The sequence below is a fragment of the Phyllostomus discolor genome, chromosome 5 (genome assembly GCF_004126475.2).
Source record: "Phyllostomus discolor isolate MPI-MPIP mPhyDis1 chromosome 5, mPhyDis1.pri.v3, whole genome shotgun sequence".
Taxonomy (NCBI): Eukaryota; Metazoa; Chordata; class Mammalia; order Chiroptera; family Phyllostomidae; genus Phyllostomus; species Phyllostomus discolor.
Genome location: NC_040907.2, coordinates 16,014,860 through 16,040,827, shown reverse-complemented (window position 1 = coordinate 16,040,827; position 25,968 = coordinate 16,014,860). Strand labels below are relative to the sequence as shown.

Genomic DNA, 25,968 nt, shown 5'->3' with positions numbered 1-25,968 from the left:
AATTGGGACGTTATCTCCTCCTGGGAGAGAAGACCCCGACATCCACCAGCAGAGCTCACGGTCACATCTAATCTGAAAGGCAACTTTGTTCTTTCCGGCTTTTCCGTTATGCATGAAAGAGCAGACAGCGGGGACTCAGGATTCATAATTTGAGACATCCAGAGACTAAAGACATTGGCCAAATTGAAACCGAAAGATGAACTTGCTGCGTGTCTTTTCAGATTATGGGGGAAGAAGAGAGGCATGAATTTCTTGGGTCATCCAGGATCCACTCAAAATTCATGGCGAGCCTGCCTGATGGCTGACACCACAGGGCTCTGCCTGTGCGTGCTGCACGTGCTGAACAGCACCGTTTGAGAGGGACAGACAGGGGGACGTCTGAGGAGACCCCCACTGGAGCCTGAAGAGAGCGGACTTTCTGCGCGGCACTGAGCGGCTCACCAGGAGGTCACGGGCACCAGGACCGCAGACGTGGCTCCTAGCAGGCCAGGACACGGCCGTCACACATTTCTGAGTATGGGCCGCGGCTCTGCCAAGTGCTGGGAGGGTGAGTGCCTTCCTCCTCGAGCCTTGCTGCCCTGCAACCACAAAGGGGCTCGTACCGTCGGGGCTCAGCAGGACTACAGTGATGACATTGCAAGTTCAGCACAGCCCGTGGCACAGAGAGCAAGCTCGGCTAACAGAAACTGTCAAGTTATCAATTTTACTTTCACTTCCTTAAACGTATCTGGTCCAAACTGCCTTTTGCTCCGAGACAACCTTTAGATGAGCTCTCCGGGTACACCACCAGTAAGGTAATGGTCACTTCTGAGTCTCACAAAACCCAGGGAGGTAGGAAGGGGGGAGCTTATTATATACCCTTTTCCCAGATGGGGAAACTGAGGTTCCAGGAAAGAAGCGAATGATCCAGTGTCAAGCCCCTAAGTGGCAGAGCCAGAGCTGGACCTTGGGTCCCCCAAGTCACTAAAACACTTTCCACCGTCCCCCTTCCCGGTCCCCAGTCCCGCACACGCCCACACACCCTGAGCCCATTGGGCCATCTGGACGGCCGCCCCAGCACCGAACCCCAGGCCAGGGTTGTGTTTGACAGTTTGTCAAACAAATAAATCCTGGGACCCATTTGAGAATGTGACAGAAATGGACACTCTCCCCAAGAAGAATGCACATGCAGACACACAAGTGTATGCCTGTTCTGGGGGTTCGGGCCCTGGTCAGGGAGCCCAGACCTGTTTCAGAGACCTCTTCAGTCCGGCCCTGCTGCGCTGTCCAGAGATGAACCTACTACACGCCCCACCTGCCGGGTGAAAAGGGCGTCCGGCTGGGCTCCAGTTAAGGGACCAAAGACCACATCTCCCACTTCTGGGCCTGTGGTCACTGCCGCTCCAACCACCGAAGGGCAGGCGCTGCTGGACACCCCGCTTCCTTCCGCACGGCCACCAGGCCATCCATCCAAACACGTTGTGTTTCAAAAAGAGAACATTTATTACTTGTTCTTTTCCTCACTAGAAATTCCTTTACAACACACAAAGAAAAGCACGACTTATCTGTAGACCTACAGGGAGCACACGACTGCTGCTGGCCGGAGACCACAGCGAAGGCCGCAGTCCCGCTCACACAACACGGCCTGGCCCTTTCTGGGGCTCCTGGGCCCTGGTGCCAAGGACGGCGCGTGTCAGGACCCACCTTGCTGCCTGGTGACAAACACAGGGGCCGACACCAAGGTCTGGGAAGGGCAGCGGGGGTACAGGAGCTGGGCAAGGAAAGGAAGTTATGCCTACATTCTGATACAGACCCCACAAATCCCACCCTGCCCTGCACCCAGGCACTTCCGTCTTCGTGTTTTGGTTCAAGTGCTTAGTGAGACAAGTCGATTCTAAGGAACGGTGTGTGTTACCCCCGGGTCGGTGAAACCTGCTCCAACCACAAGCACTAACACTTCGGGCCAGCAAAGCCAGGCCTGGGAGGCTGTGTGGCTGCGTTCCAGGCTGTGGGCCGCCCTGCGGGGATGAACAGGGAGGCAGGAAGGAAGACCCTGAGAACAGACCGCTGCCTGTGTGTCCCGACCCAGGGTCAGACTGTCAGGACGCTCCGAGTTTGGTTTTGTTTAACTCTCCGAATTAACAGACTTCAAACGCTTCCACTTTCACGGAAATCAATAGCAACCAGACAGCTAGCAGGGCGTGGAGGCTCACGCCCCTTCTGTAGAAAGGCACCAGATGGTTTGTTACAAAACACACTTTGGTCAGAAAATAGCTGGGGTTTTTGGTTTCTGAGAGCACAACAAAGCGAGAGGAAAGGAGGTGTGAACTGTGTGAGGCACAGGTGAGAAGGCAGCTTTGGTGTCGGGTCTGGCTCTGCTCTGGACTCTACCCCTTCCACACTGGTGGCCTCGGTTTTCTCATCCATAAAAAGGCAACAAAATATTCTTCCCCAAATCTGGGCGTGAGGTTTCACACATCCCTCCAGGAAGGAGGGGAGGTGGGACTCAGGGACACACACACAGGGACGTGCAGACACGCCGAAGAGTGAGCACAGCTCACCACTGGGGGAGAAGGTGGGGTGGGGGACCCTGAATGGAGGGCGGTCATGCACAGGTGATCACCACCATTGCAGCCAGACGCTGGGGGTCTGTGGGCAGTCAGTCACACTGTTCGGAGCACTGACAGGACCACCCACTGGGACTTTGGACCCCTTCTCGTGGAAGGGCAGCTGGGATGCTCTTTGCACGCAGCACCATGGAGCAGCCCCCAGGAGCCACACCTACTGTGTGTGCTTTAAAGTGCCAGCTGTGTGTCGTCTTTGGTCAGGGGCTGCCCCCTGCCTCTGAGAGCCGCGGGGCCAGGGGCTGAAGCCCAGGCCTGCTGGGGCCCCTGCAGCAGATGAGCTGGAGGCTGCAGTCCTCTCCCGAGGCTGCGGCGTGCTCCCGTGCTCAAAAGGCGATGAGAACAAATGGCTCCGATTACCTTCACTGAGGAGCGGGGCCACCTCCAGGGAAACTGGGTCCTTAGAGAAAAGGGGCAAGAAAGGCTTTGGTCATCGTCCAGATACCCACAGAGGGCGGAGCTCGCCTAAGAGAAGGCAGGAAGCTGGTTGTGACACCGCGCTCGTGCCTGACACAAAACCCGCTTCCGAGCTGAACCAGAAGTCACTGAATAAATATTCAAGGCATCCTTCAGTTCTTAGAGAAAGAGCAAGGTTAAAAAAAAGTTTCTCCTTCCCTTTGCTCAACTGGCTGCAGCTTTGATGTGCAGGCTGACAGTGCTGCCCACCAGAAAGGGGTGGCTGGGGGTCCTGGGGCTGTCCCGTCCCAACCACAGGTGGCTTTGGTCACACGTCCTGCCAGCTCTGGGTGCTCAGAAGCTGAAGAGGTCCTCCTGCTCAGCGCCGCTGCTGTCGGGTTTGTCCCAGTCGACGGGCGAGAGGCACTGGGCATAATGGATGTCCTGTGCGGTCAGTCCAGTGTCCAGGACCTGAGGGTTCGTCCGAGACTGGGCAAGCCTGGAAGGCAGAGCTGTGTAAGCCAAGGGCCCAGGCAAGGGGCTGGTGGGGACCGAGCAGCCAGTCCGGCCCCGCCAGCACCAGGGTCAGGAGTGAGAGGGCATGGGGGCCAAAGGAGAAAGCCCCAGACGTCAGGAGAGCTGGAGTCTACCCTTGTGGTCACACAGCTCAGAAAACCATGGGGCAGGGAGTGGCATTCCTGCCACAGAGAGAGGCCGGGGCACCCACAGCGTCCCCGGCTCCATCAGGAAATGCTCAAGGCCAGGAAAAGGGCCGCACTGGCGAGGACAGTGAGAGGGACACACGTGGGAGGCAGATGGCACAACCGTGACTATAGAAACTACTGGCTATCACCGCGTTCGACACAGTGCTGTTCAAGAGTGAACTTAAAAGGGAGGCAGCCTGAGGGGAGGGGAGGGGAGTCAGGTAAACTATAGCCCCTGCCCCTAAAAGAATATGAGGCAGTCTGTGAAGGAGGGAGGCGTCTCTAACGGCCTGCAGACCCGCTCCTGATGGGCAGCGGTAAGTGCAAATCAGGAACCCAAGTGCAAATATGACAAGCTGATTGATGCAAAAAAAACGTATATGAACAGGATTAGCACGAATGAAGCCCCACAGTGTGGGCTGCGGGATTACAGGGTGATATCATTCCCTGTTTAATGCTTGGCTGATTTTCAAGTTGTTAGTAAAAGGCTACACGGTACTCAAGTAATCTGGAAGAAGCGGATGAAAAGATTGTCTTCAAGTGAGGGGGTGGTAGTCGGCCAGTGAGGCCGGGAAACAGCCACAAGACCGTCTCTGCCTCCGTGAAGGAGCCGCAGGCGCCCCGGCCCCGGGACCAGGGCCTTCCGCCGGCTGCGGCAGGAAGGGATGGGGGAGGAGGGGGAGGGATGTAGGGGCTGCCGAGTGTCCCAGGGGAGAAAGGAAGGCCTAACTTGGAACCCCGGGCTGCCCAGGCCTCTCCTCAGCCCTCTCAGTGGCCTTTTCCAAGCTGAAGGCGGCCAGGGCCACAAGGCTGGCTCCTGGGAGAAGACGGGAAAAGGCTCACACCTCAGGCGAGACGGAAATAGCTCCTTGCTCCGCCCGACATTCCTCCTCTGCGCAATGCTTCCTGAGCCTGAGTAAGCATTGCCTTTTCCCTTCCCTTTTCCATAAATGTAAAACCTTCGGAGGAAATAAAGCCTGCAAAAAAGCTAATGTTTAAAGGTTACAGCAGGTGGAGGAAGAGAAAAATCAGCCCGAGCTAGAGCAGTGTGTTTAGTTCAGCTCAGCTGACAGTAAAGCAGCCACTAGGAGCAGTTTTTGACTCAGCAGCAAGAGCTTTCTAGCAGACCTGGCCAACCCTAGAGAGTGAACTCCCCACCCCTGGAGGTATTCAAGTGGAGATTTTTACTCCCAAGAGGGTCAGAGTTCATGTTCTCAAGCATGGCAAGGGCCCCAGAGACCAGCCCACAAAAGCCAGGCCTCCTTCCCCAGCATAAGGAGCCCAGGTAATGTTACCTTGAAAACGCTTCATCCAGGTCGTCATCCAGCTCCTTGGGGGAAACAGAGGGGGAGATGTGAGCCCTGGGTGGGGGAGCCCGTGCTCACAGCTGGGACTAGTCCCAGCCCCGGGTAAGCTACGGGGGCTCTGCACCGGACGCAAGCACCGGAGTGCGGTGGGAACCTGCCGGAACGGGCACGGGCAGGCCTCCCGCCCGGCTGCTGCCACTAGCCCGCATCTCAGCCCGTGGGCCCAAACCTGGAATGTGGCACAGGGGAAAGGGCACCCGGGTGCCTGGACAACTGGGTGGGCTCAGTTCCCAGCTCTGTCACTGCTCGACTGACCCCTCAGGCCAGTCACCACTCCTCTTTGAGACTCAGCTTCTCCTTCCATAAAATGAGGGGTTGGACCGCAGGCCTACTAAGGCTTTTGGATTCTCAGGGGAAGAGGGTGGGGAAGGTTTCCTTGCTTTCATTCACTTCCAAAAGCCCAGCCCAAATTCCAAGCTCAAGGATAACTGCGTAGGTGGGAAAACAATGGGGGAGGCCCCTGCACGGTCTCTCTGAGGCTTGGACAGGGGCCAAGGGTGGCTCCGGGCAGCACAGGACAGGCGCAGAGCGCCTGCTCGGCGGACGCCGGGTGGCCCCCACTGGGCAGCAGGATTGGACAGTTTTCCTGTCCCTCAACGCACCAGACTTTTTAAATTGAAGAGCTATGACAAGTGATGCGTGATTTGGCAATGGACCCTGGACCAGAGGAAGGACACTGCGGGGACCAGCAGAGAAACAAGGACGAGGCCTACAGATGACACGATAATGCCATGTCAGTGTCACCGCCGTGATTCGGATCGCTGTGATGCGGTCACAGGAGATGCTAAGGTTTGGGGAATCTGGAGGAAGGAGGACCAAAATTTCTTTGTATTGTTTTTGTAACATTTTTTATAAGTCTGAAATTACTTCCAAATGAAAAAAATTTTTAATTTCAATTAAAAAATCGGGTGCCTCTGGGAGCTTCTGTAGACGGAGGTCAGCACCCTCACTGAAGGGGTGAAAATCCGAGACGCACAGAGGTCAGCAGGCTTGCCCGAGGTCACAGAGCAAGTCAGGGCCAGCAGCTGCCTGCCCATCTCTCAGACTCCTCTCGCAGAGGGCTGAGGGGGGAGGGGTGTCAGGAACAGACTCTGCCCGCCCAGAGAACAAGGGAGCCTTTGGCTCGTCTGCCGGTGGGTTGAGCTGTGGATGCTTCGCCCAAGAGGCCGGGCATTGTGAGGAGACAGCTGTGCTGGGAGCCAGGCCTGTTGGGGACACAGCCCTGGGTTCAAAGGGGACATTGTTCACCCCCTACCCTGGGTCTGGGGGCTGCTAGGCTGGGTCTGGCCCTCTCAGATGCCTGTAGGTCATGGTGCCAGGCCCTAGACCACCCTTCGGCCTCATCCAGGGATCAGACTGAGGCCCACTGGACCCCCGTGGGGTTGCCAGGCCGCAGGAACACTCACCCAGACAACGCTGCTGTTGTTCAAGGCTGGAGCCCTCGGCGCCTCGTCCACATTAGTGGTGTTAGCGCTGACCGGGGAGAGCGGGGCCTTCTCTTCCAAGTCCAGTAGGTTCCCAGTGGCGACCACTATGAGGGGTCCGGTCAGACATGTCAGTGGGAGAGGGGCCTCCTGTCTCCCGGCAACTCCTGGTCCATCCTGGGGCCTCCTGGGCTGCCTTGGTCCTGACCCCCTCCTTGGGCATGGCCGTTCCCAGTCCTATCACCCAGAGCCCCACCATGGCGCCTCCCAAAGCCGCTGGACACCCGCCTACAACATGAGAACCTTCCCCCAACTACTGGTTTAGGCTGCAATCTTTTTTTTTTTTTTTTTTTTTTTAATATTTTATTTATTTTTAGAGAGGGAAGGGAGGGAGATAGAGAGAGAGAGGGAGAAACATCAATGTGTGGTTGCTGGGGGTTATGGCCTGCAACCCAGGAATGTACCCTGGCTGGGAATCGAACCTGGGACACTTTGGTTCCCAGCCCGCGCTCAATCCACTGAGCTATGCCAGCCAGGGCGGCTGCAATCTTTATATCCACAGCAAGTGTGAGGTTTTTAAAGAAATCCCTCGACACAATATAAAATATACACCAAGAGATATATACATATATTCTTATTTTTACATAGGGACATATCTGGAAGAACATGCACCATAATGAGTAATGCTTTTCCCTTATTGACATATTCTAATTTCTCTATAACCACCATGTGTTATTTATTTAACAAAACAATTTATGGGGGGCGGGCTGGGAAGGGAGTAAAAGGCAGAAAACTGTATTTGAACAATTAAAATTTAAAAAAAATTTTTTAAAACCCAGAGGTTCCTCCCGCCCAGGAGGGAGTGAGGCCTCTGGATGAAGGGCAGACCCCACGTCATGCAGCTGACTCCAGACCCCCCGCCCCCGCCCAGCAAGACTCACGGTTCTTCAACGAGGGGGTGCTGTCGCAGCGGCCCCCGCCCAGGACGTCCCCTCCCTCTTGGCTGGCTTTCTCCCTCTTCTCCTTCTCTGCGGGAGCAAGGCACAGCGTTGCAGAGCTCTGCCCCCAGCACGGCCCCCAGCACCTGCCGGGCAGGGAGCAGGCTGCGGCCCACCCCAGGGGGCAAGTTCAGGTCTCCAGCGGAAGGAAAGGCACTCTGCAGATTTCAATTAATCCCCACAAGCACCTGGGGTAGGTGGGGGAGAGGGGGCGGTTCCCGCTTCCTCTGAGAGGGATGCTGAGACTCAGGGAGGTGCAAGGACCTGTCCAAAGCCACGAAGCAGGTAGATGGGCGGGGGGGGGAGAGCCAGCCCAGGCCTTTCCCGTCCTCTCTGCACCCCACACTGCTCTGCCAGCCTTCTTCAACGCTCCCTCCACACCCCCACCCACCCGTGATGTCTGTGAACAAGTCTCACCTTCCTTGGACACCTGCCAAAACTCAAAGGCAACTTTGAAGGCCTGAGCTACTGTGAGGGTGACAGCCTGAGCCTGAAAAACAGGAAGTGGGGTCGGGCAGAGGTGCAGTGTTAGGCGGGCAACAGCACGTCTGAACCGGAGGCTGGCGGGGCCCACCCTGGCTCCATCCCAAGGCTCCGGAAGGCCCGATAGATGGAGGCAGAGTCCCGGCCCCTCCCAGGTCACAAAGCAGCTAGGGTTATGATGAGGCTGCCCCCTCCCCAGACAGCTGGGGCCCCATCTTCACCACCTGTAGCCTAGCCAAGGTCCCGCCCTCATTCCAGCCCCTGCCTTGGCAATGGCTTTTTCTCTTCCCTTTGGGCTTCCCTAAATTCAATTAACTATGAGGCTTACTTTCTCTGAGAAGCCCTCCCTCATTACTCGAGGAATTCACACAGTTACTTAACCCTCTGAATTAAAGAATAGAACAGCCAGACTTGGAAAGGTTCCGACCACCGTCTGAATGAGCCACAGCCTCAGAGGCAAAGGTCAGACTGGTTACTGCTATCAAGGGTCAGGGGGCTCATAACTGAATCCCAGAAAGGCAGCTGGAGGCTCACACATTCCCTGGCAAAAGCAAGAGGTCAATGAGCGCCCGTGGCAGGGGACCAGAACCAGTCCGTGCCATAACCCACCTGTAAGGAGGGGCCACACCCTGGCCCTTCACCCCTGGGGAATTCCCATCCACTGTTCAAACCCAACTCAAATGCCACCCCCCCCTCGTGTCACCGGCTTACATGCCTGTGTCGCCCAATCTGGGTGCTCACTAAAAGGCAAGATCACCCTGGTTCCCTGAGCCCTCCAGAGGCGCAGCGTGCCGGCTGACCTGCGTTTGCCCAGGAGGCAGGTGTCCTGAGGCCTCCCGCTCCAGCCAGGGCTGACCCCCCGCCCGCATTGGGCTCCTTCCTCTCTGGTTTTACTCAATCGGCTCAGCTTCTGGGAGTGGGAGTCCCAGAGCTCACAGCTATTGCTGGAAGCGACAGCCAGCTTCCTGCTGGAACCCTGGGCCTTGGGAAGCCGACAGCAGACCCTTTCAAGTGGACAAGTTCAGGCTGAACCAGCCTCTGCCACACTCCCTTCCTCTCTGCCAGACAACTTACTTTAATTGAGAAATGAATCCGTGGCTACCGCCTTTAAAATTCTTTTTTTTTTCATTTAAAATCCCTAAACAAGCTGACTGATCCACGCCAATTAAACTTCACGAAGTATAAAATCTCATTTGAATGTCTCCGTCATTTACATTTTTGATGGAAGTACAGGCACTTTATGGCAAAACTTAAATATGGTAATTAAGTATGAAACTCTTCACAGCTGTTTACAATTTAAGCTGTCACGTCTGAATCAAGTTTAATAGACCCAGTTACCATTGAGAATTGTCCATGAACTAAAAATATGGACTAATTACAAGCCCAAGTCAGACCACTATACACCCAGGCAAGGGCTGGTCACCCAGTGTGGCAGGGAGGTGGAAACACCATTATTTTTGCCTCCAGAAAATCTGTGGGCACAAGCCTAGCAGCATTTTTGCATAAATCTGCTTGTTCATTTGCATACATTCCTGCCCTCTCACCGTGAATTCCTGAACTGAAAGGTAAACCAAATATAACCCAAGGTTTGAAGGTGTACAGGTGGCCGCAAGCCCAGGCCGGGCAGGAACTGGGAGGGGTCTGGGCCCCACTTTCTGGGGCAGCTGCAGGAAGTCGGGCAGCATAAGAAGGAAAGGCTGCCCCAGCCTGCTCATGGTGGTGGGGAGAGGAGAGAGGGGAAGAGGGCGGGAGTCCTCCTTGCCTAGTCCTCTCAGTGCCTTTGGCCTGTGGGTCTACCTTGTCACCCTAACCAGGTTCTACTCTGCCCAGTCTTTCAAGTTCCTGTCTTGTTCCCAGTAACCAGGCTGTTAGCTCCTCAGTGGGGCCAGGTCTAGTTTAGGGCTGCAGAACTGGGCTAGGACCCCAGGATCCCAGATTGTAACCCAGTACTCAGAGTCCCCTATCACTCTGCTGGCCCAGAAGCATAAATCTCTGCACAAAAGGATTACCCAAGAAATGCCAATGGCCACGTGAGGGAGAACAGCTCTACCCCGCCCTGCCCGGGCCGGGATTAAGGGTATCACTTTGCTCACCACCAGGGCACCTGCACCACAACCCTCCACCTTCACTTCAGAGTCTAGAGGCTGAAGTGCTTGCTGAGGCTTCCCAGCTGGGAAATAGAAATGTTGTTTTATACAGACTTATCTTGGCCATGCCCAACAGGGGCCACTGGGGAAGGGAGGCCTGGGGGTGGAACTGCCTGAGTTGAGCTGAACTGGTGGGCAACCCAGGAAGGAGCCCCTTGCCCCCTACCCTGCATGGGTCATGGGCATCTTGCTCATTCAGACATCCAGGCAAGAAAGGATGGGGATGTAGAGATGTGGGCCCTGGGCCAAAAGGAGTGAGGACTCAGTCAACATCCAAATTCAAGGCTCCCCTGCAGGTTGACTCCACCTTGTCATCCTGCCAGGCTCCAGTGACACCTGAGTCCTCAACTACCGTTCACTCGACTTAATTCTGCCCCGCTGTGTCTTTGCACTCGCTACCTCCTGTGCTGGAGGGCACTCGCCCTCTCACCACCCCCACCCTCTTGCCTGGCAAACTCCTACGTATACACATCCTTCAAAGCCCAATTCAAACTGCCCCTTATCTGCAAGTCTTGCTGATGTCCAGTAAGACTTCGTAACCTCCAGCTAGAACCAAGACCCCTGTATTCCAGTTACTGAACCCAGCTTCTTCTCCCCGACCGCCTAGTTCATGTCTCCATGGCCAGTTCCCTGGGCCCTGGCACCTGACGCAGGGCTTAGCCCAGGACAGACAGCAGCGAACATCCGTGGGAGTCCCTGCCAGCAAACCCGGAGGCAGCCGTTTCACCTGCTGCCTCCTCCTCGGCAACATCCACTAAGCCCCCAGAATCTCAGGATTTCCACGATGGCCAGGCCACCAGGCCATCAACACACTGCCGGCTTGGGCTCAGCTGAGGCCTTAAGGACCGCATCCTTGCATCAGAGGGTCCTATTTACACCACCCAGGGCTGGGCTAGCCCCTCAAGGGGCTTCCCCGGGACTCCCTGAAGGTGAGAGGCCAGGCAGGAGAGGGCAGAAAAGAAGCACAAGGTGTGATCCAGCCAGTCATCCCCAACACAGATGAGAGCCTGCTGAGAAGGGTGAGCGTTTGGGCCTAGATGTCCAACAGGGGCCCCTCCCTCTGCCCGGTCAGGACTCCGCTGTCGGCATGAAGCGGTGGCTGGGCTGTTTACCTCAGCACTGACCTCTTGGCCTGGGGCAGGCTGATTTTGATCGGCCCCATCTAAAGTCCTCTGGACCTGGACCGGGCCTCCCTTCACCACTGGGCCAGCATCTGCTTTCTCATACCCCCCAACCTCCCTTTCCCAGAGGAAGCCTCTGCATCTTGGGAGCTCCCCCCCACCCCGCCCCCCCGCACAGCCTGGAGCAATGGTCACGGCCAGCTGCCCTGCCCAGTGTCTGCTCTGGTCAGTGGGGAGGAAAAGACGAACAATGGGCTCATAATGAGCCTGTATTTTTAAGTCAGTGTGGCCTCACAAGAAACAAAGCCGGGAGTCCACTATCCCGGGAGAAGCCACCACAACTCAGGGACGTGGCATCAACGAGGCACGGCGTAAGTGGCTGGAGGCAGCGAGTCTGCAGAAAAGAAAAAAGGTGCGAAAAAGAAACCGGGGCCTTTCAGAACCACCCTGGAGGTCCCTGAGGTGGCCTCCTCATTCCGCTGATGGGCAAGCAGCCCAGAGAAAGGCAGGGTCTTATGCGTGGTCACACAGTAAGTACATCAGCCAGGATCAGGCCCCTCACCTGTCTCCTCCTGTAGTGAGACCTGTGGCCGGCTGAACTGTGCCTCCAAAGGTGTCCCCATCCTAATCCCTGGAAACTGAGAGTGTTACCTCACAAGGCAAAAGGGACCTCGCAGGTGTGGTTACATCAAGGATTTTGAGGCGGAAGATTATCCTGGATTACCCTGTGGGCCCAATCCCAAAGGGCCTTCTGAGAGGGAGGCAGGAGGGCCCAAGTCAGAAATTGCAATGTGATGAGGGAAACAGAGAGATTGGCAGATGCTACGCTGCTGACGCCGAGGCGCGAGGAGGGGCCGTGAACCAGGAACACAGTGGCCTCTAAAACTGACAAGGCAAGGGAACGTATCTCCCCCGGAACTTTCAGAAGGCAACAACCCTGCCAGCCCATTTCAGACCTCTGGCCCCCCAAACCATGCGAGAATAAGTCTGTGTTCTTTTAAACACTAAGTTTGTGGTGGCCAGTGTGGCTCAGGGGGTCGGAGTGTCATTCCGTAGACCAAAAGGTCGCAGGTTCGACCCCCCCATCGGGGGCGCATACAAGAAGGCAACTGTGGGCTGTTTCTCTCACATGGCTGTTTCTCCCTCCCTCTCCCTCCCTCCCTCTCTCTGAAAGCAGTAAAAAAGAAAGTCCTCAGGCAAAGATGAAAAAATAAAACAAAATAAACACTAAGGTTGTGGTAATTTCTTACAGCAGCAATAGGAAATGTATCTAAAGCCTGCCCGATGGGTATGGCAGGAGGTCTGGGGATCCGTTTAAAGACTGACGGCCTTTGATGACAGGGGGAGGGGAGAGATTGTGTCTCCTTGACTCCCAGGACCGTAGGGCATGGGGACTGGTGTTCTGGGCTCCGTACACAGAGGTTAATAGAGGCCAATACTAAAATCAATACATGTCCGGCACCTCTTTCCAGGGCAAATGCTCAGACTTCGGGAACCTTGAAAATAAAGGAGGTTTTCAACACCAAAGGTTCACTTGCTCCAGCTGTGGGCCCCAAAGTTCACATGCCCAGAGACCACCGAGATCCCCACTGGTCCCTGCTAGATGTGACTGGGGGTGGCCTGGATACGGGGCCAGGAGTCCCTGGCTCCTTACAGCCATGTAGGGAGGGGGAAAACACCCTCACTCTGCCCGGGTACTTGTCATCTTCAGCAAGACAGCTGACCTCTCTGAGTCTGTTTTCTCATTAAAAATAAAATGAAAACAATGAAGACAGCAACTGCCCCCACCTCACAGCGCTGCTGCGAGTATTGAATGAGACACCTTAAAGCCCACCACTGAAACAAGCACATAACATACCAAAACAGTGGCCCTTTCCCTCCCTGCTCTGGCCACAGGAAGCCGAGCCTCCCAGGAAGCGCTTTTGCCCTTCATCCTGGGACTCTCTGATCACCCATCTCCAAGGACTAATCCTTACAAGGCCCTGCACCTCCAGACCACACTATTAACAGGAGATGCCCCGCAAATCTCAAATCCAACAAATCGTGTTAAGAGAGAGGAAGGGGCCCAGGGCACTCACTGGGGACCCAGGCTTGTCACCGCTCACAGCCCACTGTGTCAGGTGTCCTGGTGCCCCCCGGCTTCTCACCACCCACGTGGCTTTCCCAGGGATCTCACACTTTCAGTGGTGTGTCACCTTGGTCTTGCTGCCCCCACCAGACAGGGCCCCCGAGGACAGGCTGCCAAGGCAGGCAGAGCCTGCCCAAGCCCCAGCCCCGCCCCGCTAACCACTTTCCGCTTGGCGCAGAGGAAGGCGTGGCACTCCAGATTCTCGCTGTGCTGGCTCTGGGCGATGTAGGCAAACACCTTGCCGTGCATCTTGTCCGCTGTGCAGTAGGAGATCCTGAAAGGCAAGTGGGACATATCACCAGATCCCTGCACGGGGGCCTGACAACATCCAGGACACCCCATAGGACATCTCCCCTGAGTTTCAGAGAGCTGGCCTTGGCCTCTGGGCCTGGTATTCTGGGCTATCTATGGGGGAAGGTGAGGCGGGGGTGGCAGGCCACAACCCAGGCTAGACAGGAAGGACTGGGGTAAAGACAAAAGGAGGGGTACTTTCTCTGCTCTACAGAGCCACACCCTAAAACTGTAAGAGCTGAGCCTTTACTGTGTACCAGGCAACATTCAGGTATCAGCTCATTTAACTCTCTGAGCTGCCCTCTGAGATGGTTCTATTATTATTCCCCCTTTTCAGATGAGAAAACTGAAGCTAGCAGTCTTAGACCGCCAAGCTAGTGGCGGAGTTGAAACCTGACCTCACCTGCTGATTCCAGAGGCCGTAACCACTGCCATACTACCTCTTAAGGGTTTGTGGGGACCAGCTGGAAGGGGAAGTGGGACACTGCCCACCCACTGGGGCCCTTTACCTGGCCTCCCCCTCCCCGACCTGCCCTCTGATCATGCCCCTGACCAGAGGTCAGAAGAGTTCCAAGCCTCCCAGGGTGACTGAGTCTAGCAGATTCTCCTGGAGCTTAGATGGAGTGGAAGAGCTGGGAGTAGGGTGAGGTACACAGGGATGACCAGACCAGGAGCCCCCACGGGTCCAGGAGCTCCCTCCTCTTGCAACACTCGCCTCCCTTGCCTGGCCCCTCCATGCTGGCTCCAGTCATGCCGAGAATCTCAGTCAGCAGGGGAACTGGCAGCCCAGAATGGGGATAGGAGTTCAGCAGACTCCCTTACCCAGTGTGGGCCCAGCTTCAACTACAGGCACTGACATAGGCATTAGCACCACTTGAGACTCCCAGGGTGGTCAACCACCCTTCTCCATCCAGCCTGCCACCTCTGCCGAGAGGCCTTCCCAGGTTTTCCCCAGGCAGCACCCTCCTTCTCTTCCCTCTTGGGAAACACTTATACCCTATCTCCTATTTCCTCCCCTCATTCCCTCCTAGACTGGAAACTCCTTGAGGGCAAGGCTGGGTCTAATACCTCACCCAGGTATCAGAGGCAGACAGAATTAAGGTTAAAAATACCAGCCAGAAACTCTAAAACCACCCCACCCCCACCCCAGTCCTGGCTTGTGCTCCAGCCAGCTAAGCTGCCTGCTTAGAGACAAAGCAATATGGTAGAGGGATGCTTGGCAGACCAGGGCTGGCTGGACAGAACTCTGGCATTGGTGTCCTGGTCCCAGCTTAGCCACTACCTCATTGTGAGGGCTTGGGCAATTCCCTCTCTGGACCTGAGATTCTGTTTGTAATATGCATCTCTGCAGTCCCTTCCAGCTCTGAAACCCTACGCTCGCTGACCAGCCAAGAGAGGATGGGGAGAGACTGAGGCTCCAAGGGCTGGGATCTGCCTCCTCACAAGCAGGGATTCCCCCTCCTTCAACTGATACCATCTACACTCTGGCCTCCGACTCTGCCTTCAGATATCACCTCATTTAATTCAGTGGAATCCTGGACACCTGGCCGGGCGTGCAGCGCAGAGCTGCTGCATTCACAGCAGAGGGAGAGGACCATGACTCTGCAGCTCTCTGCTCCAAGCCTGACTCAGCAGCAGCCTGCTTGGGTGGGTGGGAGGGCACAGTTCCCAGTCCTGATCAGGCCTCAGCTGCCTGCTGCAACTAGTGATCAGGGCAGCAGCCCCTGCCATTTAACCAAGTGCCCATGTGAGCCAGGTGCTGTGCACCCACGTTTCATTATAGCCCCGTGAGGCAGGATCTGTTTCCACCCCAATTTACAGATGAGGAAACTAAGTCTCCACGGTCATTTAGACAGGGAGTGATAGAGCCTTGCTGCAGACACGACACTCCTACTGCCCCAAGTGGCAGAGTGAATGTGGGCAAAGCTGAGCATACCTGTAAATGGACACGTTCTCAATGAGCTGGTTGGTGATGCCGTCGGTCAGGATAATCCCCCGTGGAGACACCTTGAGAGTCACCTTCTGTAGCTTCTTCCCGCTGGCCTTGGCCTTGGGGCAGACATGGGTCAAAGGAGCCTGCATGCCTCACTTGGGACCCACCCTCATGGCTTCATCTAGCTGCTCCAAGCCCCGGACTCCAGGCCCATGTGAGGCCTCAGCTGAGGTGACCGGAAGATGTGATTGAGAAGACGATTCAGCCATCACCTTCTTTTAATAGAGAAGGGGACAACTGCTGCTCACTGTGCACCGGCTGTCTGCCAAGCACTGGACCTCGAGGCGTCCTCACGGGCAGCAGTGCTTCTTCCCGGGAGGAAATGGAGTCAGAGAGGTTAAGGGACTTGCCCAAGGACACACAACTGGGAGGGACCTCAGACTCTGAGCACTGAGTGGACTATCGCAACCCGGCAGGAAGACTCCTGGGGACTCTCTGCTCCACCCACAGACCCCGCCAGGGCCTGAGCTGAGGAGTCTGAGACCACCAAGGGAGGTGAATTTATAGGGCCCACGTTTGCTCAGAGCTGCGGAAGGGAAAATCTGGTCCCTGTTGTGCTAACCTGCCCCTCAGGCTACAGAGCAGGTGATTGGGTGACAGTAACTTCCCCCACCCCTTGCTAGCACAAAGTCACCAGCCGTTAGGCAGGGGGCCTGGGCTGTGGAGGGGCAGCTGTGGCAGGGCAAGGCCACAACTGCTAGAGACGTGGGCACTGACCAGGGTTCCCCCAGCAAGTCTAACTGCTACCCTTTCCCAGAGTGCTTGAGCCAGATGCAAGGGGACTCAAGGGCAGGGACGGGTCAGACACATCCAATTGGGATGACAAGCAGGGGACAAGCAGCCCTCCGGAAAGAAGCTGGCCCTGGCTCCCACAGCTGGGGCTCACCGTGGCCACGATCCTCTTGACAGCAGCTGCCGACATCTCCTCGCCCTTGGGCTGCTCCACCAGTGTCATGCCCAGGTACTTGAGGCTGAAGATCATCCCCTCAAGCAATGTCTCCCGAGTGTCCGTCCAGTTCTCAGGCAGCTCTGGGAGGGAGAGGACAGGCCCTCAGGCCCTGCTGGGCAGGCCCACCCCGGCTACAGCTCTCACAGCCCGTTTCCCGGGAGACCCAGCAAGGGGTGGCAGGGTCCCCCATCACTGTTCTTTTTATAGTTAATAAAGGGCCAAATGAACATTTTCCAGTGTGTACCATGCCCTGTGGTACAGAAAATGTTCTCTTTAAGCCTCATGAGGACCTAGAAGGCAGATACTTTATCATACCCACTTACAAAGACACCGAGGCTTGGAGAGGCAAAATGACATAACCGAGTCCAAAGAGCCAGCAAGTACAGGAGCTGAGATTCAAACCCATGCTTTCAAGTCCAAAGCCTAAACTCAAATTCAATACTAGCACTTGCTGAGGGCAAAACATACCATATTCCTACTGAATCTTCAATGTAATCCTGCAAGGTTGATATTATCCTCACTTCAGAGATTAGGAAACTGAGGCTCAGAGAGGCAGAGTCACCAGACAGTGGCCCCATATAACGAATAAAGGGAGCCCAGGAGTCACTCAGATATGGGCCCTCCTCGCGAAGAAACCAGAACCACCACCGCCATCAGGATACAACAGAGCTACCAAGTAACGGATGGCAGTAATCACAAAGCAGCAGCTCTTACCATTATCTCTAGTACTTAGAGCCACCTTGCAAGCAGGCATTTTTAATTTCCATTTCACAGATAAGAAAACAGGCTCAAAAGACCAGTAACATGTCCAATTAGCTGTCTATCTGTCTAAAGCCCAAAGCCTGGCCATTAGTCAATATTATCTTCCCATGAGGCAAACTAGCTTAATGGTAGCAAAAGGTCAGAGGGAAGTTCCTAGAGCCAGCGGTCTTTCCTCCCTCAGTTCCTAACTCCTGAGGCTTCTCCGCTGTTGGGAGATACCCAGACCACCACTTCCCACCACGAGTCCATCTAAGCAGGGATGGCAAAGTATGTGCTGCCATGTCCGTCTTCTGTGTCCCTGGCAGACATTGCTAATCAATTACAGACCTCTCTATTCCCTCTAATTTCCAGGCTTTGGACTGGTTCTAGGCACAAGGCTCTACGCAGGCAATACCAATCAGCAGTGGCCTTGTTCATTTCATTATCCGTCACTGCCCTACAGCAAACGTCCCCCCATCACCACCATTTTCATGTCCCCACTTTCCCACTTCCTCCAGTTCAGCCCTTTCCTGGCCTATCGCCAAAGCCACTTCCGCTGCCTCCATTCCAAAGGGCCAAAGCTTGCCAAGGTCACAGACGACCTCTTTGCTGTCAAAACATTCCCCAGCCCTCCTTGACCTCTGAGATGCTCGACATTTTTCTGCATTCCTCCTTCCCCGGACTGACCCCTTCCCAATTCTGTGGTCCCCTGGAAGAGGGCCTGAGTAGACTGGTTGCCACTCATCAGCCTCGGAGACCTTCTGGCCAAACCCCGCCCTCGACAGAGGACACTGAAGCCCAGAGAAGAATGGGACTTGTACAGGTTCTCACAAGTAAAGGGACCTCCAGCTCCTAACCCACTATAGGCAATTCCCACAGTGACTGTGGGGGAGTTACAGGTTCCCCAGCCTTCCCTCCCACAATACCCCTACACACTCACACATACTCGTGCTCACATCCGAAAGCAGCTCTAACCGTGCAGAGAGCCTTCCTCATGATGTTTCATTTACTTTCCCACTTCTGTGCCTTTGCTCGTGTAGTTCCCTCTGCCACAAACACCCTTCCCCTCGCTTGACAGAGACTGCTCGCATCCAGCCTCCTCCAGGAAGCCTCATTGAGATAGTATGGCCTAGAAGAGCAAGGGCCCTAACTCGAGAATCCCAGTTCTGACACCGAGCAGACTTGAGCGAGTTCATTACCATCCTTAAAGCTCAGTTTTCTCATCCATAAAGTGGGAGGAAACAGCAGTTCCGACTTACTGGGCTGTTTTGACTTTCGATGAGGTAATAAACTGTAATGCGCTCAGTAGAAGGCCCCACCCGGAGCTATGCCTGCCACCGGGCCCCAGCCCCTTGGCCGGTGGGCGGCTCCTGCCTCTCCTGAGCGTGGGTTTCCTTGTCTTCCTCCCACAGTCAAGTGGCTGCCTCCACACCACACGTCTTCCTCTTGAAGGGCGTCCATCCCTGTCTCCCCCAGAAACTGGTACAGAAAGGTGCATTCCCGCCCAGTGTTGCTGTTCCGGCTGTCCTGCTTCTCCCTGGCCCACCTCCCACCCCCTCGCCCTCCCGGGACCCGCAGGGATCCTCCTTCTCCTCCAGGGAAGCCAGCCTCCACTCCTGTACTTCTGGGCATGACTCATCTCTTTGACAAGGTGCGTGGCCTCTCATGCCCCACACCTTCTCCGAGAAACCAGCCCCTGAGAGCACACCACACAGACAGAGACAGATTCGCCACCGCGCCTGCCCTCCTTGCTGTCCAGTCGCCTCACGTAGGCTGGAGGCCATGGCCCCTTCCCAGGAGGAGGCTGGGCCTCAGGAAGAGCTCTGAGGCCCGCAGACAAACACAGGCCTGAGTCCACAGCCTTGTTCCGGTCCGGGTTATTTTTGGCCCTGTGGTGGGTAATGACTAGGCTATTTTAACTTTGCAATTTTACAGATGACCTGCTATCCGAGTTAGCTGGGGACAGACCATATGCCCAGTCTAACTTGAGGCTGCAGGCATGCGCCCTATCCTCATTAAGGCCCCCTGCCCAGCAGTCAGAGCTGGGCAGGGTGTCCCTGTGCCCCTTCTGCTGCCCCCGGTGCCCTGGCCTGGCTGGCGTCTGGAACATCAGAGTGGCAGCCAAACCCATGGCCGGGGAAACCTCGGGCTGGGGCTCTGGCCTCCAGCCTCCGCCAGCCTGGAGGAGAGACGGCCTCAGAACTCTCAGAGTGACATCTCAGAAGAGGTCAGAAGAGGACGCAGGCTCTGCTGTGACCTGGAGTGTGGCTGCTTCTCTAGGCCAGTCTCCTTATCTGACACATGGGTTCTCAGTTCCTCGGGAACATCATCAGAAAAAAGTTCAGGGTGTGAAAAGTGCTAGGCGAATTTCGGAAGTTGTTAAGATTATCAAGAGCAAATTTAAAACGACGGGGTCTGGAGTGGGCTGCAGGGTTCACAGTCTCTCTACCTCCCTGGTTCTATCCCTCACTCGATGGGGATGATAACTTTGTCCACGCCACGAGGCTGTGGTGAGGAAGAAAGGAGGTGGGCTTAGAACCATGCCTGGTACAGACCAAGCGCCACTGAAGTGTGAGCTATGGTCATTTCCAAGGGTTAAATGCAGAGAGCTTTAATGTACACACAGCCATTTGCAGTAGTTTATGAAAGCGTCAAGGAGACATTTAGGGCTCCCGTCTGACAGGTAAAGAAGCACAGAGGAGCCTGGCCGTGGCTCGCAACTGACAGTGCTGGGTCTTGAATCCCACAGCCCGTGCCCTCTGCCCACTCCTGCAGCCCACCACGCACTCCTGATGCAAGGCAGAGTGGGGCTCCAGAGAGCCCAGGCGGGGCGGACACCCTGCCCTGCAGGGCTGCCTGAAAGGAATGTCTGGCGCGCCCTCAGTGGCCAGTAGGTGATTGGACTCCATCAAGCCACATACCCCTCCCCTGCCAGGCCTGTGAGAAGCAGAATCCCAGCCTCCAGTCGAATGTTCCTTGTGCTTGCTGGTCCCTCTGGCTAGAATGCTTTTTTCCAGATCCCTCCCTCCTCGTATTCACCCATGTGATCCAAAGCCACCTTCTCTGAGAGGTATTCCCCGACTTCCTGCACTGACACTATCAGTGCCCACCTCTGTCTCCTTGGTGGGTACCGTTTCCACACATGCAACGCGATGTACCACTCTCTGCCTGCAGCTTTCCGGCTGCTGGAGACACCGACGCCCATGCAGACTGGGACATTCGAGCTCTCGTGTCCAGCAGCCCTGCGCCCACCCGTGACGGAGCCGCCCCCAGACAGAGTGACTGCGGAACCCATTCCACACCTCTTCCCAGGGCTCCCCACAGGATGGCGCTCTGGCCGCCCACACACAGTGGGAAGAGGGATCCACAGTGCTCGCTTTTTGGACGCCCTTCCCTACTCGCTTTTCCTAACATTTCCTGGGACCTCTTCCCAGATAAATGACTTGTACTCAGATCTTTGTCTCAGCATCTGCTTCTCGAAGAATCCGAATGAAGATATCACCCTATGTAAGGCAGCTGCCCCCATCATTGCTTCACCCTGCTTTACCTTTCTTCAGAGAATCACCACCATCCACAACGGACTACTCCTTCGCATCCCGGCCGGCCTGCCTCCCCCAGCACAGGGCGAACGCTGCCAGAGAGGAGACCTACTTGTTCACCAGACTCCCCGGTGCACCTATCGGTGTCTGACACGCAGTCAGTGCTCGACAAATACTGTGGTTTGAGGGTTTACTTGTATCTTTTATTGTGAATATTAAAAAGAAGTATGCACAGATCCTCTGCCCCCCACCTACCACCGTGAACTAGCTTGGTTGAACCCGTGCCTCTTACTTCTTTAGCTGTTCTCATGGAGTTCTCCGATAGGCTGACACAAGCCTCGCAAGAGCCTGAGGGTCACAAGGACCCTCTGGGGAAAAAGGTCCTGAGGGGCCAGGGTGAGTCACTGTTCAGACAGCTGGAAGAAAGGAAGATCCCTGGCCAGGAACTGAGATAGTAATTTTAAGGTTCCCGAAAAGATGAGGGGGAAGCCCCACGTGGGAGACGGAGAAAATCCTCCTTGGAAGCCAGGAGGCCGTGAGGTTCTGTGCAAAGAAGCCCGGGGTCCTGACTTTGCAGTGTGACCCCGGGTAACTTGCCTCCTTTCTCTGGGCTTCAGTTTCTCCACAAATAAAAGGACGATCATGCCAACCCCAGCTGAGGACCTTGAGGGGCGAGGAGCAGGTCAAAGCTGGCAGCAGGTGTCAAGTGCACCCTTATCTCTACTGGCTTTGGTTTGGCCCCAAAACAACCGGGCCCTCAAGGTCTGAGCCCAAGGACACCACCCCCGGCCAGGCTGTCCCTACATGCCACCCCAGACACACCCCACAGCTTCCCTCTCCATCCTGTGGCTGCCAGCCCGACCTGGGACGGGGCCTGCACCAGCCCCTCCCGCGGCCGAGTCCCTGAGCCACAGTGAAAAGACATGAGGGCCGGGGATCGGGAGCACCGCCTCTCAGACGCCGTGTGGAGCTGTGTGTCGGGGTCAGTGACTCCACTTCCCTGAGCCTCTGCTCCTGTGTCTCTACAATGGGCCTGAGAAGAATCCTTGCTGTCACCTCACAAGAGCGAATGAAGTAACAGAAACAAGAACGCTGTATAAAACATTAAATGACAAAAACGGTAGTTATCATTTATCAAATTCTTTCCCTATGCCAGGCAAAGCACGATTTCCCTTAACCCCCACCAAAACAATCTGAGGTTATTTACAATTTACATATAAGGAAACTGAGACTTAACAATGAGGGGCAGGTGGGGATTCCACCCAGACCATTCTTGGTCCAGAAAGCCGCAGGACAGCACTCTGGGCTTATTTGGGGTCTGTAGGAGAGGGGGACTCTGCTCTTCTTTCTGCTGCAGGGATAGGCAGGCTCTGAGACCACCCCCAAACTTATTCCACCATAGTAACAGTCATGCGGAAGGTAGCATAACAAGTGGGGGAAGGGGACTGGGGAGAAGGAACCACCAATCAGACTCCAGAAGGAGGCAAGATTATCAATAACCCCTTCAACACCCCTGTGAGGTTAGAATTCTTATCCTGCCCTGGCCAGGTGGCTCAGATGGTTGAAGCATCATGCCGTACACCAAAGGGCTGCAAGTTCAATTCCTGATCAGGGCACATACGTAGGTTGTGGGTTCGATCCCTGGTTGGGGCAAACACAGGATTGATGTTTCATTCTCTCCCCCATCCTCTCTCCCAAAAAGAAAATCAATGAACATATCCTTAGGTGAAGATTTAAAAAAAAATTTTTATCCCTGTTTTACAGAGAAAGAAGCTGAGGATCAGAAAGGACAAGAGGCTTGTCCAAGATCAGAGCAGGCAGAAGAAACTCTCTTCTACCAATGAAGATTTCAAATTTCAAGTTCCCCAGATTGAGAGGAACTTCTCAGTTTCCTTGACTTGTCCAGCACCACCTCCCTCCCTCATCCCAGAAGAAAATGGCAGGGTTTCCCCCACTGCAACAGTTCATTATTCTCAGAGGTCCTGGTCAAATCCCACAAATATTTAAAGGGGCTATTTCAGGAGTCATTAAGTGTGGGAGATGATGGTACAAGCCCGGCCCGGCCCTAACGGGTCTCTGACCCCGCCCCCACCACAGGCACCAGCCTGTTCCCAGTGCCAGTCTCGGTTTAGGAGGCGGCCACCGCTGGAACAGGAGCTCAAGAGGAGGGGCAGGGCGGGCTCTCTAGGCCCAGACACGCTGGCACTCCTGGGCAGAGGGAACTCCGGCTCCCCTGGCCGAGCCCTGGAACGCACGGGGAAGGGGGTGAGGTGTGGCTGTGTCAGTGGTTCCCCGGTGGGGGGAGAGGCCAGGGTTCAGGTGGTTGGCAGGGGGCGGGAGTGTGTACGACTCCTGGCTTTGGCTCTACATCTATCTGCCAGGGAGGCCTGTGTGACTCCAGGCAAGCCACCCCGTTTGTCCTAGCGAAAACACAGAGACTTAGGCTGAGTGTCTCAGGCCTCGGGGGAAGGTGCCAGGTGACGGGTTCCCTTAGAGTAACTCGAGCCGGGGAGAGGAGGGAGGCCGGATGAGGCCCCTCCCAGCCTCCCAGACGCCCTGGGGAGAGGTGGTGTCGAGACTGTAATTCTCCTGGGCGCCCAGGGACCTTCGAAGCCCGGGGGAGGGGGGAGGTGAGAGAGAATACAGGTTTCCAAAACAGCCAGGAGGCCAACCTCCACACCTGGACTCGGCTAGAGGAGGGGACGCAGGGATCTAATGGCCGGGTGTGTGGGATCTCCTGAGATCCTAGGCTAAACTCGACACAACTTCAAGTAGGTACCTGCGAACCCAAGCTCGTACCCGAGACCGTTTCTGGGTGCCCGAAGTCAAAGGATGAGCTCCTGGGTTGGACAGGTGGAGGGGGCAAATGCGCTCCAACCGGCCGCTGGGGCGCAGGGGTGAGGGGATGGGAGCATATTCCCAAGCCCTGCGCCCACCCCCCCTTCCCGGGCAACGACGCGGGGATCCTCCTGCATCCCCTAACAGTCCTGGGCGGCCCGGTGAGGAGGTGCTGGGGGGCGCGCAGGTCCCTCCTCCCGACCTGCAATCCCCTTCCCACTGCCGCCTGCACCTGGTGGCTCCGAGCTCCGGTCTCTTCCCCCAGCTTCTGTCCCTTCTGCACCCCGGCACGGAACGGGCACGGGAGGGGAGCTACAACTTGACCCCAGGCGACCCCTAGCCCCTCAGGGAGCGGGTCAGGCCCCGCCTGTCCCGCGGGGCGCCCGCGAGAAACCGATCCGCGCGGCCTGACCCGCTCCCCTGGCCCCAGCCGGGCCCCGGCGGACGCGCACACACTCACTCCGGTGCCGGCCGCTGCCCCCCCAGCTCTGCTTGGCGAGGCTGGGGCTTCGGATCAGCGCCCTCCCTGCGGACTTGAGCGCGTCCATGGCCGCTCCGGCCGCCGCAGTTGCCGCCGCCAAAACTCCGTCAGGGAAAACTTTCCGCCGCGGCCGGGCGGCGCGTGGGCTCCGCGCTCCTCCTCTCGGAGCGCGAGCTCCGCACCGACGTCCGACGGGGCGGGGCCAGGGCCCGGCCGGGACCCGCCCAGGACCCCGCCCCCGACAGCCCAACCCCGCCCCTCTCAGAGCGGCCCCAGCCTCTGCTCCCCGAGGCTGTCCAGACAAAGGGCGCCCATAAGGTAGGGAGCTGAAAGCCCTAGGAAGCCCGTCTTGTCCTCCTTCTCCCTATTTCCCTTACTACTCACCCCGTAGGAGTCTGAAGGTCCGCCAGCCGCCTTCCTCTCCGCTGGGGTACCTGGAAACCTTTTCATAAATTGGGAGACTGAGGTCCAGAGACAAGGGTCCTGTTCAAGAGGAAGAGGATGCCCAGGGCAGTGGGAAACTTAGAAGAGGAGGTGGAGGTTGTAGAACTTTGCTGGGAACGGGGAACGGCTGTACAAGTTCGCCTTAGCAAGACCAGTTGCACTCTAGTAGCGCAGCAGCACCCAGGCTGCTCCTTGGTGTCACCGGGGCACCCTCGGCCGCCCCATGCTCACCCCACTCCCCAAGTAGTCTTGAGGAGGTACGGTCTGGGTCTTATGCTCTGAGGTATACAGAAAGAAGCCTTAACTCTAGCTTTGACTTGCTGTGTGACCTCAGGAAGTCCTTTCTCTCTGTGAGTCTTAATCTGTAAAAGGAGACAGATTCTATCTCTAGTGATCCCTCCCCTCTGCCAGGGCCAGGTGCTGTTTGACAGAGACCCAGGCCCTGCCCTGCGGGCTAGGAGGCACTTGGAGGGGAGTCTGGGTGCTAGAATTCCTCAAGCACAGGTATTCTAACTCCGGAATTTAGAATTCTCTCTAGGACCCTGTGCCATCCAGTCGGGCTTTACTGAAGGGAGTCAAAGAAGAGCACATATACTCTGTTCTGACTGCTGCTAGATGGGGGTGCCTCAGAAAGGCAAGCTTCAGCCTCTGGGGCTGCTCCTGGCTTAGAAGGCAGGAGTCCTGTTTCTGCGTCTGGGGAAAGACCCCAAGCGCGGAGCTATCTCCAGCCGAATAGGGGGCCTTGTTGATATTTCTTTTCTCGGTTTATAAATTAGGTGCTTTTTCAGCCATTGTGTCCTTTGCTCCTGCAACAACACTGCAGCCAGCAATAGACCCATTTTGCAGGTAAGAGCCTGAGGCCCAGGAGAGAAGCGCTCACTGAGAGTCTCTTTGACTCAGAGGCTGGGATCAAACTCAAACCCAGGCCCAGAAGCCAGAGCAGAGTGCCACGGGTTGGAGCCCAGCTTTCCTTCTTTTGGTGGGTGTGAATTCACCTTTCTGAGCCTCATTTGTAAAAGGGGCAACAGTTACAGCTATTCCCCAGGGCTGTCTGTAAAGATTAAATAACAGGGGTTGTCTTTGAGGACTCACCTATAAAGTTGCTTCTTCTAGCAGGCCTTCCCCGACTACCACCCATTGGTTAGGCTTCTCCCTGTGGGACCCCACAGGCCTGAGCTGATGGCACTGCCAGGGTCGCTGCTGTCTGTTTCTACTCTCCTCGCCCTGGCTCGACCTTGTGTCCTTCAATGGCAGTTAAGTTTTCCTGATTCATTTCTGAATCGCAAATGCCTCGCCGGAGGTCCAGATGGAGTTGGAATAA

General features: G+C 56.1%; 1 protein-coding gene across 1 annotated transcript; it reads right to left on the bottom strand.

Moving 5' to 3' along the window:
* Positions 1–1,461: 1,461 nt before the first annotated feature.
* On the bottom strand, positions 1,462–24,382 carry LDLRAP1 (low density lipoprotein receptor adaptor protein 1). Its single transcript, XM_028513664.2, has 9 exons — positions 24,183–24,382; positions 16,542–16,684; positions 15,599–15,711; positions 13,531–13,645; positions 7,910–7,982; positions 7,436–7,522; positions 6,477–6,601; positions 4,999–5,033; positions 1,462–3,498 (listed from the first exon to the last, which is right to left on the bottom strand). Exons 1-9 carry the CDS (start codon positions 24,268–24,270, stop codon positions 3,354–3,356), a joined length of 924 nt encoding a protein of 307 aa, XP_028369465.1. The 5' UTR covers positions 24,271–24,382; the 3' UTR covers positions 1,462–3,353.
* Positions 24,383–25,968: the final 1,586 nt, after the last annotated feature.

What these genes read in the sequence shown, in the direction of transcription:
- LDLRAP1 (XM_028513664.2), bottom strand. Translation starts at nt 24,270, where the DNA reads ATGGACGCGCTCAAGTCCGCAGGGAGGGCGCTGATCCGAAGCCCCAGC. An exon ending in GGGCAGCGGCCGGCACCGGA is followed by an intron (nt 16,685 to 24,182) that starts GTGAGTGTGTGC and finishes TCTCCCTCCCAG; the next exon opens with AGCTGCCTGAGAACTGGACG. An exon ending in ACAACAGCAGCGTTGTCTGG is followed by an intron (nt 5,034 to 6,476) that starts GTGAGTGTTCCT and finishes GTTTCCCCCAAG; the next exon opens with GAGCTGGATGACGACCTGGA.